This window comes from Vulpes vulpes, chromosome 3, assembly GCF_048418805.1.
Source record: "Vulpes vulpes isolate BD-2025 chromosome 3, VulVul3, whole genome shotgun sequence".
NCBI classification, from domain to species: domain Eukaryota; kingdom Metazoa; phylum Chordata; class Mammalia; order Carnivora; family Canidae; genus Vulpes; species Vulpes vulpes.
In genome coordinates this window covers 124111780-124132237 of record NC_132782.1, presented here as the reverse complement: position 1 = coordinate 124132237, position 20458 = coordinate 124111780, and the positions used below count along the sequence as shown (strand labels likewise).

General features: G+C 38.8%; 1 protein-coding gene across 13 annotated transcripts; it reads right to left on the bottom strand.

The window, feature by feature from the left end:
• Positions 1–602: 602 nt before the first annotated feature.
• EXTL2 (exostosin like glycosyltransferase 2) lies at positions 603–20342 on the bottom strand. Of its 13 annotated transcripts, none has more exons than XM_072754491.1 (7): positions 19400–19872; positions 19007–19092; positions 17061–17138; positions 12661–12792; positions 5717–6144; positions 5024–5094; positions 603–2716 (listed from the first exon to the last, which is right to left on the bottom strand). In XM_072754491.1, the coding sequence occupies exons 5-7, from the start codon at positions 6108–6110 to the stop codon at positions 2228–2230; spliced, it is 954 nt and encodes a 317-aa protein (XP_072610592.1). In that variant the 5' UTR covers positions 6111–6144; positions 12661–12792; positions 17061–17138; positions 19007–19092; positions 19400–19872; the 3' UTR covers positions 603–2227. The 13 variants fall into 13 exon arrangements, with proteins under 13 accessions (XP_072610592.1, XP_072610593.1, XP_025852359.2 ...); XM_072754492.1 differs by lacking the exon at positions 12661–12792 and adding an exon at positions 9721–9800 and having other exon boundaries at positions 19400–19824; XM_025996574.2 differs by having other exon boundaries at positions 12661–12805; positions 19400–19773.
• Between the last annotated feature and the right edge of the window lie 116 nt (positions 20343–20458).

Below are 20458 nucleotides of genomic sequence, written 5' to 3'. Positions count from 1 at the left end.
GAATTAACTGCACTTATTAGCAATAACACACCCCAACAGTTCTCATTTATTGGCCATGAAAATGGGCAAGGCATTGTGCTATATTTATATAAGCTATCTGTTTTATTTCTTAAAGCAAACCCATTGGTAGATAGGACTCTCATTTTTGCAGATGAGGAAGATGATGCTCCAGGAAGTTAAATGTGAGATCTAGGAAGGACTTCAGTCCAAATATTCTCCTGGCACATTTAGCCTCTAAGCTACATTACTTTCTTCATGTAGTTTTAAAGCTGAGCATCATCTCTTCTCCTGATCATTTGGAGCAAGAACAAGAGGGGTACAGAGGAAAGCAGTTTTAGTAGAATCACAGCCACAAGGCAAAGGTCTCTGTATCACAGACTGAACTTCACTTTGTGATCATATTTGCTCTATAATGTCTGAAAAACATGATATGATTAACTTATGTGGTGCTTAAGACAAGTTTGAGAACACAAAATGGGAAAGAAAATCTGGGAGTATTTTCCCACTGGAGAATTTCCTCCTGGGGAATGCAGCTAATGCCTCTGCTTTACCTGAGCAATATATTAGAATAATTAGAAATTCATAAAAATACAGACCACAAAAACATTGATTCTGTTTAATTAACAAAACATCTGCAAGGGAGAAGTTTATTTTATTTATCTGCCAGTGGAATTCCAAGAGGCAAAAAAAATCACTATCAAGGTTGGCCAAAGCAGATAATGAACATCATAGATTTTTCGTGAGGTTCTGGATTCTAATGGTTTTACCTGACTGCATTAAGACATGTACACATGCCAGTGTAAAGAAAGAACATTTGACTGAACTAACTGCACAGAGACCTCATTGTTGGAACATTAACCATGACTATTATTGTATTTTTGCAGCTCTGCAAAGGTGCGGATATAATGACATCATGGGAGGAGGAGGAGGGGGAAAAGGAAGGGGAAGGTGGCAGACACGGGCTTGATTAAGTATTCCTTGCTGCTAGTATGAACAAGGACCAAACACAGACACTGTGTGGAACACAGATACTAATTCACATAACAGAGTAAGCAATTTAACAATTTACCGATGCAGACTGCCTATAAAATTCCTCTGCTATGATTCAGTTCTCTTATTTTTTTTCCTCTATGTAATCAAAATATTATCATGATGAATAATGCCTTGAGTCTTTTTTGGAAAAAAAAAAAAAAGAGAAAGCAGCAGCAGCTCTGAATACAAGAGATCAACTCTGTGTATAATACGTATAACTCTTTAGTATCCACAAGATAACCTATGCCCTAACAATAAGAATTTTTCAATACAAGGGTTTTAACTTCCATCAGTTCCTAATGAATCATTCTTTCAGAAGATTATTTTTTAAGTTTCTTAAACAACACATAGTTCATGTAAAATATAAGAATTAACATAAGCTCTCAAGGTCAGATTCAGGGACATAATGCATTGCCTGAATCTAGGAACACATTTGCTCCTTGCTGCATATAAGCTGCACGTAAGAAACACAGGCTGCACTTTTTTGTGATCCATGCAGTAAATGTTCACAAAAATCAAGCAAACAACTAGACATCCTTCAGCTACTAAAATGAACTCTCTCAGTCACAACAGACTCATCAACGAAAATAAAAGCACTGATGGCTGCATCAAAACCATGCTGGGCTGAGTTAGTGCTGGAAAGGGCTGGCTGGAAAGACCACAATGAAAGCACTGAGAGTCATGAGTTGTCCACTTGTTTTTATAAGGGATTGAAGATTATTCTCCTTTCACATGGCTTTTCTCTACACCACAGGCTTTTGCAAACGAGGCATTTCAGGGTTCAAATGAAAACAGTCATCCTTTAATGAAAAATCTGAGAAATGCTTTTCTGGAGTTTCTGATCCTGGAGACAACTTGCTATAGGTCCTTAAGGCAAATGCCAGGAGTCAAAGAAATTGTAGAACAGTCTCGGAATGTAAACAATAAAATCACTGACCAAGGAGTTCTATCCATGGATGAAAACTCCTCCAAAAACACCTATCTAGAGAGTACCAGCTTCTTGGTTTTTGAAGTTCATGTGAATTTTATGTCCTAGAAGCACTGTACATTGTTTCCTTTGTAGAGACTTCCGTAGTGGATAAAAGTTCATGATGTTGCTTAAAAAAACCCAAACAAAACAAAACAAAACACAAACCCTAGCAAAGAGAAGCTACTCAAATACTAAGCAGTTCTGAGGTTTGTTTTTGTTTTTGTTTCATATTTTGCTTTTGTGGTTGGCATAGGGAAAACCAAACTGAGAAATCATAATATTGGAGTATTTTAAGGGCATGCTATTGTAGATATTAACAAGCTTATTTATACAGTAAGACCTCTGCAAAAAGTGCTCAGCTCGATGCCACATTCCAGGATAGCCACCATTGGATTCTTTTTCTAAATTGCCCATGTTTACAGGTTTCACAAATACCCCTGAAGTCTTCCCGGTGTGCTTGGCAATGATAAAATTCATGGCAATATCATCACAGTTTTGGATTTCATCTATCAAAGCATGGACAGCTGCAGGCTGCCTCTGAAACAAGTCAAGGTATTTGCTATTGAAGAACGAGGCTCCAATCAGCACCATCGAGTACTGGTCACCATTCCCAAACCCTGGGGTTTGCAGTTCAAAACCTCCGTAACTGTAGATGCCTGATGAAGTAGAGACATGCTTTCTAGGAACAAATCCTACAATTTGATCAGGAAATTGCTGAAAAGATGGAAAAAGAACAATTAAAGGTGGCATTTCATTAGAACAGACATGGTGAAAAAGGCAATGATTTATTACAGAGAGAACTAAACTGATTTATCAACTTTCTTTTATTCCTGGCTTCTACCTCTCAATTTCATCTAATTCCAGGCAACTTCAGAAATCTATGTCCTGATACATTTGTAGGTCAAAATTCCATCACAACCCAAACTGTTGACAAATTTTCTAACCTTACAAATGCTATCTTAATTCAAATGTTTTCTGATATTAATAAATTCTAGTCACCAAAGAGTCTGGTTCTTCAAAGCTGATAGTATGAATGCTATTTATTATGGAAAATAAGAAGATATAGTAAATTATTTTGAAAACGTTTCAATCTCTTAAGAGTACATAAAACTATGGATCTACATGTATGATTTTACTGTTTCCCCATGTTGATTTCAAATTCTTGAAAGCCACTGTTGAATTTAAACAACGCTATATTTCTCTCCCTTTTCAGCTTGGGCATTTCCTTTTTAAAAATATGAGTAAAAAATATATAACGAGATATTGTCAGGATCTTTGAAGAAAGGATAGTAGTAAAATCATAATACTAAAATGAGAGTAACTAAAAATGAAACAATCAGCCAACAAGAGAAAACCAGTGAAGCATGGAAAAGAAGTAAGAATTTACATAGTTAAAAGGTTTAGTTCAATCTCATAAGTGATTCGTGCTTTACTCATTTACTAAAAAGACATTAAACTAGGGACACACACACACACACACACACACACAAATCAGGCTAGGTTAAACCCCATTTCAAAAAATTCATCATCTGGGAGGGGTAGGATCCAGATACGGGAACACGGAATTCCCACGCTATGAGATGGTTGTATGAGCAGTTGGGTAATAAGTGTTCCGAAGTACCGAGGACAGGATGACAGCTGTGTTGCTGGGAGGCAAAGGGGAAAGTCAGTGGGTGGAGGATAAAGCCTGGGAGGCTTTGGAAAGGATATGCCATTTACATCATCTAGGAGAATGAATAAAGTTCCACAGATAGCTAGAGGAGGAAAAGTCACACGCTAATTAGTGGTAACGGGGGAGTGCAAAGGCACGCTAGATGCCCACTCCCAGCCTTGCCTGCCTATGTACCCCAAATCGTTAGACTACACCAGGCAGTGATGGGGCTGAACTTTAGGAGTCAGGTTACCTTGGGCAATGGATTGAAACTATTCTTGTTTATTCTTCTATGAATAAAACCTAAAAATCATATTTATCCATCTTTAACGATAGTTTACTTGGATTGTTCTAATTAACCACGATTCTATTTTCCCCCCTACCCTGACAGTTTAGGGAAACTGATTTTTTACCTGAAAGAGAAGTTTCACAGCTGGAGTATTACATTAGATTTTTTTTGCCTAAGAAGCTTTTATTTACAGGGCTGGAAAAACTGCTATAGGGGAAAAAACTTGTTGATCGGTATACTTGGCATAAAGTTTTGAGAGTACTGGCAGCTTGCAGAGTACCGCGACCACTTACCATTAATATCTAATGTTCTCATATCCCATGTAGCTAATTAAGGAGAGTTACTATAGTGCAAATTAGACCATTTATTCGGTAGCACAGTGTTTAATTATTTGACACAGCTTCAGAATACTGGTGTGCAGTCCTGGTTTCAGGTAATTGTACTGCCACTTGTAAAAGCCAGTTACTATTAATTAACAGATTCAATAGCAAAGAATTGTTTTTATAGAATAGCAAACAAGTTATGCCTGTTTATTCCAGCTAGGATTTAGGGGAAAAAAAAACCCAAAATAAATTAAAAAAATGCATACATAAATAAATAAAACTGCCACCACAAAGATGCAAGTGGAATTAGTACTGCTACTAATTCCTAAAAAGTGGTCCCAGCATTAGGATTAAATTTTGCAGGTGTAATAAACACTTTCTTTTAAAGAAAGTTATATACAATATTAATATAGAAATACACTTCTCATTTGAGACACGTATCTGTGGCCTTGTAGAAAACTATCTCTAGATTCTAGTCTTTGCTATACCAGATCATTTCCTCCTTCTTCTCTGGAAGGTAGTTCTAGCTCTTTTCCCCAGTATATCAAATATAAATCAAATACAGATAAAAGATACCAGATTTTGCAGGTTGGCTTAACTGAACATGAGCCACCTTGATTGCCATGCAAGAACTGTATCTGCCTCTTAGATAAATAGTGTCTATGCTGTTTAAGATGACTCATGTTAAACTACACTGGCCAACTAAACCCTAGGTAAAACTTTATACTGATGAATTCATAGAGGAAAAGCAACATTACCTGCCAAACTGAGAAAGCAAAGACAAGGTCTTGGGCACTAATTAGCGTGTCATCATCTACCATTAACACTGCTGCAACAAAAAAGGAAAAAAATAATTATACCCAACAGTTGGAAATGAAAACAAAGCTAGTAATATACAATGGTGTCTAGATAGAGCGTTCTAATGAATAATTTTCTAAACAAAATTAGTAAATAAGAAATGTATTCTTAGAAAAAGTACTTATTTGAAATGTAATTGATATTTATAATTGCTTGAGGGGAAAATTATCATGCAGCTCTCATCCATTATCCTAGAAACGAGTGAATCTATAAATAAAACTGAGGGTCTTTCAAGCAAATTACAACACTCATGAAACTGCTCTGACCGGGAGGAAAAGGTGGCAAAAAAATACATTTAGCATAAGCTGAATGGCATTTTACTACTTTCTGTGATACAACAATAGGTAATTATAGGGGATCTTTCACATTAACTTCTTTGCCACTGTTGCAAGACCTATGGGATTTCTTCCCCGCAAAACTGCTTCTTGACAGCTTGAAAACTGCCCCTTATGTTTTTCAAAGTGCTTTCTTTTGATTCACTCCCCCTGCTTTCTCCACATAATAGGACAAGAAGAAGGCCCGAAAACTACACATCCGCCCCTGGCTCAGGTTAGCTGCAGCCCTAGCCAGCTAGGAGCCCAGCAGCAACTCACCATTGGTTTCTAGTTCAGGAAAGACCTGGAGGCGATTTCTCATCCTGTTTGTTGTCTGTAGTTTGAAGATCACAGGGACGGGATGAGGCCCTAGAGAATTCCATAACTCATCTGGTCCCTTCTCCCCAACATTGTTCCACACTACAATCACTTTATGCAGATATGGCACAGCCTGATAATGATTTAAGAGTCTCAGTAAGAGATCTGTTCTGTTGTATGTCTGCATTATTAGAGTAAAGGAATCCAGGGTGGACTTGCCCTGGGATTTTATTTCCCTACGCAAAGTGAGCATCTTGTCTTCCTTGATATTTGGAAGTAAAGTGGTCAAAGCCCCGGCTACAAGCAGCAGCACGAGGATGACCACCAGAGAGAAACGAAGGACTCGAATGCCCATCACTCGTCCGGGAAGTTTGCAGATGTGGCAATACCTGGAATAGAAATGGAAATAAAATACAGAGTGTTAGCATTCTTACTAGTTACCGTGCTTTTGGTTTTGCTTTTTTAAGGAGGATGGAGGTAAATCTTAGTTTAGGTGACTTAAATTCAGTTCTCCCTGCCTCTTTGATAAGGCAATTTGGCCTCAGGGAAAAGTGGAAAGCTCAGTGAATCAGCCTCCCCTTGGGCCTGCTTGCTTCCAGTTGTGGACAGAAGCTCATTTACACACAAGCCAGAAGAGTTAAGGAGTGTATTTTAAAAATCTGCCCTCATTTTAATATGAAGAATTTGGAACTGGAGCTATTTTTTCAAATGATATTACATTTCTCTTAGGAGTGTACTCATTCTTTAAACAGCTTTACTGAGATATTATCGACATAAAAATTGTATATCTTTAAAGTGTACAACTTGATGTTCCTATACATGTAGACAGCTGACCTTTGTACAGCCCAGGGCTGAACTGCATGAGCCCACTTAATATGTGGATTTTTTTCAATAAATGCAGCCTAGGACTGTCCATGGCTTTTTTCTTCCTTAGGATTTTCTTAACAACATTTCCACTTTTCTGGCTTAGTTTATTGTAAGGATACAGTATATAATACACAAAGTACGTGTTCATTGAAACATGTATGTTATAGGAAGGCTTCTGGTCAACAGTAGGCTATTAGTTAAGTTTTGGGCGAGTCAAAAGTTATATGTGGATTTTTGACTGTGTGGTGTGTTGGCGCTCCTAACCCTCACATTGTTCAAGGGTCATTTATATTCCAGAGTACTAAATTTAAACATACTTCTTGGTAGCAAACTTTTGTCCCAAAATAAACCATATGCAGATAACCCTAATACAAGAAACATAATAATGGTAGCAACAGCAGCAACAAACAATTATGCTGAGTTTACAACTTATCAGGCCCTGTACTAAGTGCTTTGCATGTCATAGTATGTACTTATTCACTCAATAAAACAAATAGCTACGAGCACTCATCGTACCAGGCACTGTTCTAGGATCTGTAGATACAGCAAAGAATAAGATAGACAAAGTCTCTCCTGTTAGACACAGAGAAAATAGTAGACAAAGGCAGACAAAAAGTAAACCCAAAGATAATTTAGGATAATGCTAATGAAGAGAATACGTCAGAGTGACATAAGCAAGGGCCAGATTACCAGGGATTTTGTCAGCTGAGTAAGGAGTATGGATTTTATTCTAGTTGAGATGGGAAGCCATTAGAAAGGTTTGATCAGGATAGTGACAGGATCTAGTTTCTTCTACTATAGTCTGGAAACTTACAGAAGTTAAATATCTTTCTCAAGATTGGACCTGGAATCTACACCCAAGAAAATCTGCTGCCAGAGCCAGGCTGTTCATCATTATGGGCTAAGGGAGGTATGTACCGCTAGATTTAAATTCTGGTTGAATTGAGGTAGGGCTCTGGAGCTTCTAGATCACCCTCTCTCACAGCACAAGAGTATCAGAAGGTACTGTAATCAGCTATATACTCTCTTACCCCTCACTATACCTAAAGGATCTGCCTAAGATGACTACTAGGTGAACACACATCTCATGAATGTGGCCTGGACATTCATTGGTCAAACATTACTGGCTGATCAGACCTCTCAGTCATGTATGTAAGACTGAATCTCACAGGCAGTATTGCAGAGACCCAGAGCTCTGATTTCCTACCTTCTCATACAGTTCACCATCACCCCTGCTGCTTCCTCCTGGAGCACTGTTGACTTTCAATTGCTGCCATTTTTTTTTTTTTCCATTCTTCTAGTTCTGCTTCTGATTCCAGACTTTATTTACTCTGCCACAAGCTCCCATAAGCTTTTTAGGTAAGTCCTTATTTTATATTTTGGCAGCTGAGCCTTCATATACATCTTACCATGTATACCTTAGAACTATTCAACTGTTCTGTTCAAGTATGAAAGCAAGAAATGAGGAAAAAATATTCAAAGATCCCTACCTATAAAAAGACTGAAAACAAAAATCAACCAGAAGTTTCTAAACATTTAGAAAATACCTTTAAGGAAAAAATAGATCTTAAAACCAGAAAGAATGAGATATTTTCTTTTTTGAGATCTTATTCTTTATGCCTTTAATGGATCTATCATCTATCCTCTCATTATTTTTCATACAATTTCTCTTCTCAGACTATACTTTCATCTCATGAGAAAAATACTCTCATCTATTCCACAATAAGACAAACATGATAAAGCTAGAGGAGACTGCTCCCTCACAGCTGCAGTATGCTAATCACACTGAGCCACTGTCGCTGTTCTTCTCTGTGTATCATTGCCTCTGTATAGTTTATTTTTGGTTGTCTTCATCTCCTTAGAAAAATGTGCTGTGTATGGATACCTAAGCTCTTGAGTTCACACCCTGTGGCTAACTGGGCATGTGCAGCCAGACTGCCATTCCATGGGCAATCCTAAGACTGTAGTCTAAATCTTCCCATCTCACAGATTAGATTCTCAATGAAGTCACACTTCAATTTCCAAATGATGTGCAGTCAACCTTTTGTTTTTCACTGAAGAGATTTAGCAGTGGTGGAATTCAAGTGACAATCCCATGCCTGTGATCTTATTTCATGTGGTAAGGCATGTTTTGTGACTGTAGAAACAGTTTCTCTATACATAGTTCAGCAAGGACATAGACCATCTAGACCATGCCTTTAACATCTCCCTTTGAAGCTTATGAGAATGGGGAATGGAATTCTAACAGGGCTAGGGGCATATGCTCTATGATTGGATAGTGTGCGGAGGCATGTGTAAGCAAAGAAGAGCTTATTCATAAGATCAAGGGGAGGGTCATTGTCATTCAACAACTCACACTTTTCAATAGTCCAGATTTGGAAAGCAATGTTACCTTGCAGTAACCTTTTTTAGTGAGTTTTCAAAGATATTCTCTCCTGGACTTTCTCTGTAGCCTGTTCTGTTGAGAAAAGCAATTTTGTGTTTCTCCTTTTATCATGGCCTCACGCAAGATATGAATAAAATGAATTATTTTTGAAGTAACCTCAGCTTACTGTGATTATTTTTCAAGGACAGTAATTTAAGACTCTAGAATACAATGTTTTCATTGCACGCACCCCCTTACTAAACACATACTGTTAATATAGGCAACCAAAGACAAACCACTATGAATTAATAATCTTGGTTCAAAGGCCTTGAAAAAATCCTTCTAATCTACTGAATCAAAATCAGGTCTCATAAAACATATTTCAGTTCTGCATAAAAGCATAAAAATGGGTAGCTATAAGCACTTAAGAGCGAAGAATCATCTGACAATTGCATTAAAATACACCCTGATTAAAATCTATGTGTTCATTTTCCACAGCTGAGTAGGAATACCAAATTGTAAAACTTACACAGAAGTACTTCTAGTTTCTAAAGCAGATACAGGTAACTACCTGGCAATTGTAGTGTAGAAAAAGTAATGAAGATTAATTACTATGGCCTACTATAAATACAATTATATAATAATTATATATTTATGTATACAATATATAATAATTATATGGCCTATTATAAACATACATTGTCAAAGAAACTCATGAATATTTCACTTTTACCTATACTTTTAAGTAGGATTTATCCCCATGCTCTTCAGAGAAATTTCCTCTTTCAGGTAACTTCTAATCCTCTATTTTACCTGTATCAAAAATGTGTTGGGAGATATGAATAATTTATCTTTAGAAACACAGTGTAAATATTTCATGTGATATTTATTAAATAATGCAACCCAATAAAATTATGTACAATTTTTAATCTGTATAGAAAGGCAAGAAGAGCAAGAACAGAGATTGTGGTACAAGTGGCACATCAGTACTCTGAGAACAGGTAAGTCTGGAACTCCACTGTAGGCCCACTAAAAACAGTTTCAGATCAGTTTGGAGAAGAACAATGACTTCACTGGCCATCTGGATTTCATTTTATAGTTTTCTTCTGTTCTTTCTCTAGAGAAAGAACTTATCTAATTCATAGTTTTGAGCTTTGAACATGAGATATGAGTAAGTACATACCTGGGGCAGTCTACATAATGGGTAGAAAGAACCAAGAAGTAAATGCAGGCACCTCCCAGTTCTCTTGCTCTCAATTCCTACACCTTCTTCTTAGATTTGATTTTCTTATTTCTTTTTAATGTCTGTATCTATTTACTGACACCTTGTCTCATTCTAAAAAGGATCTGTTAGCTCTTAGACTATTGCTTCTCTGCCTTTCTCCAGTCCATGACTTACCATAGATTAAATGTAACTTTAATAAATATGGTAAATGTCACCAAAACAAAATGTCTCCCTCTTCTGATCATCTGAAAAAACAAAGACTCCCAAATGACATTTTATGCACATATGTTAATGTATTAGTTCTTCATAGAGAGAGAGCACATCCTTGTAATTATTTTCATATTGTTCTTCTAGCATCTTCTACACCAGGGGTTTTCAATGGGGATGACTTTGTTCTCCAGGTGATATGTGGCAAAAACTGGAGACATTTTTGATTGTCAGAACTGGGAAAGAGATGCTCTCGAGTGGGCAGATGTCAGAGTTGCTGCTAAAATCCTGCAATGGACAGGACATCCCTCCACAGGGAAGCACTATCTGGCTTATGGCAATAATGCTGAGGTTGAGAGACCCTGCTTCACATATACTTTACCTAACAAGACATACCTGGACATGATTGGGGGAAGGACTGCTAGCCAGATGGCCTCTGAAAACTCCACTGCTTTGGTTCTACTCTAATAAGGGATAAAGCCATGGATCCAAATTGCCCCAATATTTATATGCTTTGCTGTACAAACACATAAAATGAAAGAGAGCTCTAAGTCAACTTCCTTATTTCATAAAGAACAGAAGGTCCAGGCATAAGGAACTTGCCTAGGCTCATGTAGCTGCATATAGCACACCAGCAGCAGAGTCAGGACAAGAATCGAGATCTCCTGATGGCACGAAAGAGCCCATGACTCTTTCCACTGTACTATAGTCAATTCTGCAAGGATGTATTAAAAAATCAGTACATAAGACCGTCACTATCTGTAAGATAATATTCATACTTGGTATGCTGGGGTATTTTTTACAACTACATCAAGATTTGTTTCCTATACCTTAAATTTCACCCATTTAAAACACAATTGACTCTTGTAGTAGTGGTACCAACCATTCCACCCCACATAGTCAAAACCCCATGTATAATTTTTAACTCCCCCAAGACTTAAATTCTAGTAGCCACTACTGACCAGAAGCCTTAGCGTAACATAAACAGTGGATTAACACATATTTAATATGCTATACATATTATATACTGCATTCTTACAGCAAAGTAAGCCAGAGAAAAGGAAATGTTATTTTAAAAATCCATCTATAGCACTGTACTGTATTTATTGAAAAATATCTGCATGTAATGGGATCTGTGCAGTTCAAACCCATGTTGTTTAAGGGTCAACTAAACACTTCAGTGGCTTTCAGTATATTCACAGAATTGTGCAACCGGCACCACAAATGAATTTTATAACATTTTCAACACACCAAAAAGAAACCCCCAGACCCATTCATTAGCAGATACTCCCCATTTTCATCTCCTCCAGCCTCCCTCCCTGACCAGGAAATCACTAATTTACTTTCTGTCTCCACAGATTTGTCTGTTCTGGACATTGCATATAAATGGAATCAAACAATATGTGTCCTTTGTGTAAGGCTTTTTTCCCTTAGCAGAATATCTTCAAGGTTCATCCATGTCACAAAACATACATTAGTGCCTCACTCATTTTTTTATTGCCAGATAATATTCCATTTCCACATAGATATAACACATTTTGTTTATCAGTTGCTGGACATTTGGGGTGTTTCCACATTTTGCTATTATGAATATTGCTGCTATGAACATTCATGGACAAGTTTTTATATGACATATGCACTCATTTCTCCTGGGCATATATACTTAGGAGCAGAACTGTAGGGTCAGGTCACTATGTCAGAAATCTTTTAACATCTGAGAATTGAAGAGCTTTTGGAAGAGCATTATTTGAAATGTGAAAAAATTTTTCTTAAATGTGGGTATAAGAGTAAGAAAGTAAACAATGCACACATAGTCTATAAAGCAACAGTTGCAAATTCTCTAATGGGTGTCTCTAAATAGACCAGGCAATTTGAATTTTCAAAGACCCACTATGCAGTTATTTACTTATATTATCTATCAACATTCCCTGGAAGGAATGCTGTTGAATGAAAAATCCTTTTTTCACGGCTAGTTCCTTCAGACTGAAAAAGCAACAATTATCCAGACTGAAGCTGAAAACAAATATGCCATAGTATGAACAAAGATTAGTTATGTCCTCTGACTCATAAAGTAGGGAAGTAGGGAGCAGCCTGACGTCGTGCATTGAGAAGCTGTCATTTTCATTTTGATGCCACAGATGGCGGAGGAATGATAACTCTCCTGCCATTTCACTACTAGATTTGTCTCATATCATACAGATTGTTTTCTCCTCTGGTTCATCCTGCAAAATATGTACTTGCCTAAAAACTGATGATCATAGAATATAGATGCTCAGAAAAGGGCCCTCAGCTGCCAAGACATAAAATCATCTTCAAAGTGGAACGCAGAGGCCAATTCAGAACCTGGGCTTTCCTTCCGTGAACATGTAAGACCTGGAAGAGACAGCTATGCAACTGGTGAGTAGTTTCTGACCAGGTTCATGGCATGCGGATGACACACTCACTGCTCAATCCCAGGCAAAGAGACATGTGGTGCCAAATTCCAGAAGGACTTTCCTCTCATGGTACCAAAAGCCAGGGTGCTGGCCTAGGACTTCAAGTGTTAGTACACGCTATTTGCCCCACCTACAAAGCCCATTCCTGTCCCCAGCTGACAAATTCCTATCCCCAGGGTGACTCCCAAGTCTCTTTCAAACATCCTCTCCCCTGCAAACACTCCTTGCACTCTCCATTTTCAGTATGCCTGAGAACTAGAACATAGTGCTACTAGGCTTTGTTTCCAGGTATTACAACCATTGACTATGCTCCTTTTTGAGTCTGATTGCATCTGGAAGGCAGTTCCCATCAGTCTTTGTAACCCAGAACAGTCCCAGGCCCATTTTCTGAGCAAGTGCTCCCAACTCTTTGTGGTTAAATGGGGTAGGGGCATCCCTGTTCAAATGGTCTTCAACTCTACAATGGATAAGAAATGTTTGAAACTAACAGAACAAACTTAAATTAAATGCGAATGAAGGCCCAGTTAAGACTAGCCCCAAGAAGCCAGTCCCTATGTAAAAGACCTGAGGATAGTATCCCCCATCTGGTGACCAGCACAGCCAGTCATGAAATGTGGTCTCAGGCACAAGCCACTTCTCCACCTTCAGTTCTGTGGCCAAGCTACTTTAATAAAAGAGATCCCAAGACTCTCTCCTTTTTTCTTTTCTTTTTTTAATCTTTTCAGAGATATTCTGCATTAAAATACCTTTGCACATCCTTGTTTCTATGGAAGCTCTTAGAGAATGAGCTGATTTGCCTTGAGGGGGAAATCATCACTTCTTAGATAATATCGCCCTTGTGAATTTCCCCAAACTTTTAGAAGCTAACAAAAATTAGAAGCTAGATGACTTCATCTGGCAGGCAGCATACATGATTTTAAACCAACAGAAAATAAAATCTAGTTGAGAAATGGGTCCAGAAACTGACCAAAAAAACCCCTTAGACTTGAGGATGATTGGCAGAAAAAGAAAATGAAGTGAGAACACTGCCACCAAGTGTCATTCACTATTGCCCATAGTAAGCCTCTTCCATTAAAATTTGAAGCCGCATACACTAGAATTTACTTCACAGCAAAACACAGAATGCCAGAAATAGCACATGAAAGGTCATTTTTCTTTACAAGTCTTTTCTAGGTGCTACACAGTATTCTGGGAAGAGTTCTCCCTTTAGTATTTTCCACATATTCAAGAAATTCATTCTTTTCACTGTTATTTTAGAAGTGCCATACCACTTTTCTCATCCTTTACCAACTGCTATCTTCTGCTTCCTAAATGATTTTCCCTCATTTTTCCTCCTGAAGAACCCATCTGTTCTTATAAGGCTCTTCCTAACTCCCATTACTTTCTTCACAGGTCTAAATACATCAAAATAAGTTAAATCATTTTGTTACCAATAAATATTCTTTATTATTCGTATTTAGTAATAGGAAATTATTTAGGACTAGGAAAAACAGGAAAACAGACTTATAGTAATAATAAATAATAAAAGTGTTCATGCTGTTGGACTCCTCTTGTGATCCTCCTGTACTTATGATCGATTGTACAGTGTTCTGAATGGATCATTTAGATGACCACAATCTGGATCAAATTAGGATGAATACCATTAGTCTTTTCTAGTCAACTATACCTGACTACATGTATAAGATCACTGATAGCCAATTTAAAGTCTTTCGTTCAGAAGGTTTGGTTTTGGCCCTCATTGCACTTTGAAACTGTAGTTCTGAAACAGTACTGCTAAAGCAGACTGATAAATAGCTACATTTATGCAATATCCCATTTGAATAGATATATACTGTGACAGTTCATTTCTCACTATAGACTATAAGGAAAGAATTTCTGTACTGGGCACATTAAAGATCAAGTCCTCCTGATGGCAGCCAGGCAGAGCGAGCCTTTCCTTTGTAGGGAAATCAGGTTTGATGAACACCAAGGGCAGCATTTTAAAGCAAGGATAACAGACTGTAAGTACCTGCACTTCCAATTCCCTCCCCAATCCCACCCCTTTATTTATAGCAAAAGCTGCCCAATAGTCCTGGCATTTTTTTTCTTCCTAAGTCTATACAAAGCATCAGATCCTTTTCTATATTTCCTCAGACAGCTATTATCAATTAACTAGATTTGCTTCATTATCACGAATTTAAGAGGAAATAATGTATAAATATCACATGGAAAGTTTTTTTTTAAGTACTGCCTTTTTAAATCCAGCCATTTGCTACTGAAGCAGACAGCAAGACAGCGAGGTCCTGTCTACCCTCAAAGGGCATGGGTTATGCTAGATAAAACTATCCTAGATAAAAGTTCACTTTAGCTTTGCATCTTTCTCACGGAAATGCCAATTAATTGTAGCAATGATGAAGATAATGATGATAATGATGTCTGGAGATGACCAATTCCTTGGACATGTGTTAGGGCAGGAGTAAGAATGGTCTTATTTCTAAGAGTAACATCCATGACTTGTAAGGATCCAAGGAGTCAAAGCATCCCAAGAAAGCCTAGAAATAGAAACGCATTTTTAGCTCAGTACAGTGCCATGCAAAATTAGTTCCAGAAATGGGTCAAAAAGAAACCAAGTACATCTGCAAATATATTACTTTTACCATTCTAGCATAATAGAGTTTTTCATTTGGACTTCTGTTTTAGTCATAGGAAAATGGAGAGAAGGTTAAGATTGTTAGGCAACAGATCTCTGGAATATGTTCTATGTAACCTTCTTTTACAAAATAGTGGTTTTCAGCAATAAACTCACATTCCAAAATTGCTAAGAGAAACAGACTTCATACATATGAATTATAATTTATGAATAGTCTCAAATATCAGACCTAACATCAAAGCAATCCTGATTCATACAAGCTTTCTAACTTTCTTCGAGGCAGGTCAAAATACCCATGGTGAATATCCATCAGGCAACAAACATTTACAGGTACTTATCCTGTGCTCAGCTCTGTCAGGCACTAGGGATGGTAATGCAAAGAGCGCCCAGCTCCTGCCACCCCCCCGTCCCTCGGAGCTCAGGAATAGTAATGAAAACTGTCAGACCTCAAGCCACTTGTATGTTATATAATTTCTCAAATCAGTAATGTTTCAAATCTTCTGAGACAAGGAAACTAAAATCTATCCATCCCATTTTATAGATGGAATAGCTGAGATTGAGAATATGAAATCATTTTCCCTGAGCCACAGAAAGAGTGGTAGGTGACACCAAACTCCTGACTCTCACATTTCTTATCCTCAGCTTTGTTCTAATCTATAGGAATATTTCAATTTTAGGGGTATTGGCTTTATTCCATAAGCTGAGCTATTTTCATGAGTAAAACTAAAGGTGTTGGCCTTACAGTGTTTTCTAACAGGCCCTTGGCTCAAGTAGGAATTTTATTTCCAAGGACATAAGTACCTCTAGAGGAAATAACTCTTCTCAGATAAAAATACTGATACTACATTCATGTTCACAGCAGCATTGTTCACAAGAGTCAAAAGGTGGGGGGCACCTGGAGAGCTCAGTCAGTTAAGCATCTGCCTTCAGCTCAGGTCATGATCCCCGGGTCCTGGGATTGAGCCCCCTCAGGTTCCCTGCTCAGCGAGGAGTCTGCTTCTCCCTCTGGCCCTTCCACCTGCTTGTGCACACGTACTCTCTCACTCTCTTAAATAAATAAATAAAATCTTAAAGAAAAAAAAAAAAAGAGTAGAAGCAACCCAAAATCCGTTAACAGAGGAATGGGTAAACAAAATATGAGATAATTATTTAGCCTTTAAGCAAAACAATGAAATATTATTTAGCCTTCAAAAGGAAGGAAATTCTATCACATGCTGCATCATGGATGAACCTTAAGAATATCATAATAAGTGAAATAAACCAGTCATAAAAAGACAAATGCTTAATAAGGTATCAAGATAAAAAAAAAATAAGGTATCGAGATTAGTCAAATTCATAAAGATAAAAAGTAGAATGGTGGTTGCCAGGGGCTGGGAGAAAGGGGAAATGGGGAGTTGGTGAATGAGTATAGCATTTCAGTTCTGTAAAATGAAAAAGTTCTGGAGAATGGTTGCTCAACAATGTAAATATTCTTAATACTACTTACTATACATTTAAAAGTGGTTTAGATAGCAAATATTATGTGTATTTTACTACAATTTTTTAAAAAACAAATAAAAAACCATACTGGTACTTACCTCATTATGGTAAAGTTTTAACTTTTTAAAAATTTTCTTTATGGCTTCTGTAACTGATAGGAACAGGATCTCTTGGTGCTATTAGGGGAAATCAAAGATTTTTCTGTGATGCTTTTTGTCAGTCAATGGGAAATTTTAAAAAATGCCTTTATTGCCATTGCCTATAGGCTTCAAATTATTTTTAGAAATTAAAATGAGCTATTCTGTGTTCTAAAAATTACATTTAGGCAGTGAGATAGGGAACATCCTCCTGTGAGGTTGGAGCTAACCCTGCTACATTTTTGTTTTCACTTTTGGGAAGTATGCAGAAGCAGAAAAAAAAAAAAAACCTATCATCCCGCCTATCAATGTGTTTACACATCTGAAATCTCTATGCCATATATATGTGCCGTGGAGCAAAACCTTGGAATGTCCTAGCAATTTACACTTATATTCGATTTCTAGATTTTTAAGAATCTGTAGTTTTATCCACCATCACAGCTTCTTAATTCAGTCGAGGTTCACGGGGCATTCGATTTTAGTATCTAAAACAGCGTAGGGTTTAAAATAGGGCTGCAGCTAAATGCCAGGGTTGATTACTGAGGAATGACAGATGGCATCCTTCCTATTCCTTACTAACTACTGCCTCAAAGGAGCTGGAACTCCGACTGGAGATAAGCGTCTGCCTCTTCATTCTCCCTGAGTTCATTTCTCATGGTCCTCAATCACATGTCTGGGAAGCTGGGTTTTTTTTCCCATCGTACAGTTTGCCTAATTAATCTAATACAATTAATTAGTAGAAGATGATCTAAATAAATACTTAACAAGTTGAGGATGGAAATCCATTTATTAATTTAAAAATGTTCATGACTACATCTATCTTATAACCATGAAACCCCCATTTAGTTTTTTAAGACATGCAGGAATTAAGAATTATGATTGGAATCTTTCAAATTTTGATTGGAATCTTTTAAAATCCTGAACTGAGCTGAAGAATCATTTTTGATTTTCCAAAATAATGTTCTTTCATGAAACAAGTTACTGAAGGGGCAACCAGATGCCTGGGACAAAAGACTTCAATATATATCAAAAGACTCACTGAGTGACAGTTGTCTCCCTTTGATACGCTAAGGGCTTACCTTGTGCACATATAAAACATCACGATTCTAAAATCCTAGACTGATTTGCCTGTTACCCTCTCTCCTCACATCAGCTTGTTCTGACCATAAAATTCTTCCAAGCAAAAAACTTTGACTTAATTGGCTTTATAATTATTTTTCCTCCTCCCACCCTGTACCCAGCACAGAGCCTAGCAGATAGTAGACACTCACTGAATGACTGCTGAATGAAAGAAACGAACTTTAACTTTGATATGACAATATATGTTGGCCAATATGTACGGAAGAAATATTATTTCAGAATGACAAAATGAGTGAGATGCAAACATTTTCAACTCCTAGAACTTTTCCTGCTTTAAATAGCGTCCAATTTGTATTTCCAATAAAATGCCTTTAGTATTGAAGTTAGTAATTATACCGTCTAAGAGTGAAAGATGTGAAGTGGCATTGCCACTTTTTGAAAGGAGAAAGCCCTCACGGGAATATCTTTATCTTTGAGGTAAGGAGTGAGGCAATTAGGGAGTCCCAGGAAACCAATATAACTGAAATTAAACTTCAATTTCTCCGACGTATGTCAAGAGTATTTGAAAGGGGTAATGCGGCTCCACAAACCACAAACCAGCTGAGCAATTTCTGGTTCGTAGCAATATAGGATAAAATGCAGAATTCATTTTCAAAGGCGGAATGCAAAAATTACAGGCTCAAATTGCAGCTGACCTTGATGAATGGAAAGAGAATGCTAGAAATCAGTTACTGAAATTTGGTTATACCTCTACCGCCCTCCCCAATTACATCATGTTGAAATAAAGCCGTTTTGGAGAAAAACCCAATCACCATGGAAGTATTTACCTTTAATCTAGTTGGCCACCCGCTTAATATTTCCCCAGCAGTGCAGTAAAGTAAAAATCAAAGTCCGTGGCTAAGATACAGGCTTCCTAAAAAAAAATGTAAGTAAATTCTACTCATTTAAAATATTTCTGTTTTAAGTTAAAATAATGAAACACAGGACAAGAAAGGCAAAGAGAAAATATTCTTTAGAGAACTTAATTTCTGGGATCTAGCTGTTTTGCACAGCAGTTTTAATTGACATGAGCATCGGGAAAAAAAATCACATTTTCAAAAATAAAGCCAACGAATCACTACGCCAGTCACGCACAAAGTTCCAGGAACGAGAGCAAAGCAGGCATACATCCCCATGCAAAAAAAATTTTTTTAACACGAGAGCGTTTGCTCCCTCCTTACCTCGAGTGCAGAAGATTGCAGCGGGGCCCGCCGGCTTATTCGCTTGCAGCTTGGATCTCACAAAACGGAAGGGGCGTCTCGCTTGCTCATTTTTTGTGTTTATGGTGTGTGGGTTTTTTTGGTTTTGCGTGTTTTTTTTTTTTTTTTTTCCTTCCCCTAATCCCAGACGCGTGCACCCATCCTGCCTCATTCGCCGAGTGATAACCCGGGAAAAACACCGCCCGCACCGCGAGCGCCTGGAGCAGCGGACGGTCCCCCGCGGCCGCCCCGCCCTCCCGGTGACGCTCCACTTCCTGTGAGGCCGAGAGGCAGCTCCCGAGAAGCTCGGTTTTGTAGTTTCCAGCCCACGTCCACAAGCCAGCCCTCCTCCCCCCGCCTTCTTCCCCAAGGTAACAACTTTTAATCCTTCACGTGACGGACCACCTGACCTGGCCCCAACAACTTTCCGGAAGGGCGCCGCGGGCGTCCCGAGCACGGGGCGGGGCCAGGGCGGGGGCGTGGCCTGTGCGGGGGCGGGGCCGGGCCGGGAGCGGCCTCCGCGCCCCCCCGACGGGTCCGCTCCTCCAGCGCCGCCCCCCGCTGCGCGCCGAGCTTCCACCGAGATCCCAGCGCCCCGAGATGACCTGGAAGTGAAGGCGCCCTGCACGAACTCGAGAGTTTTGGGGCGGGGGGTTCGCGGGTCGAGACTGTCCGGGAAGCAAACCTCAATTCCGACACGATCCCGCAGGGGGCTCCTTTCAAGGGCTTCTCCTGGGTTCACTTGACCTTCTTTCGAAAGACGTGTACTGATTTGCCCCCTTACCTGGCACTACGGAAGGCCGGGCGCTGGGACTGGGCGTACTAGGATTTGGGAGCCCACTGAGCTCGCCCCGCAGCACCATCACTTGCCGTCCTGCGGGCTGGGCGGCTGCAGAGCGCGCTGCCGCCTGGATCCTAAAGCAGGGCCATCGAAGCGCCGGGATTCATGCTACGAGGGGGAAATGGCGAGAGGGCAGGCGCTGGACGCCAGCGCATCCGGGCACATCAGTGGGAGGCGGGCGAGGCGGGCGACAGCGGGCC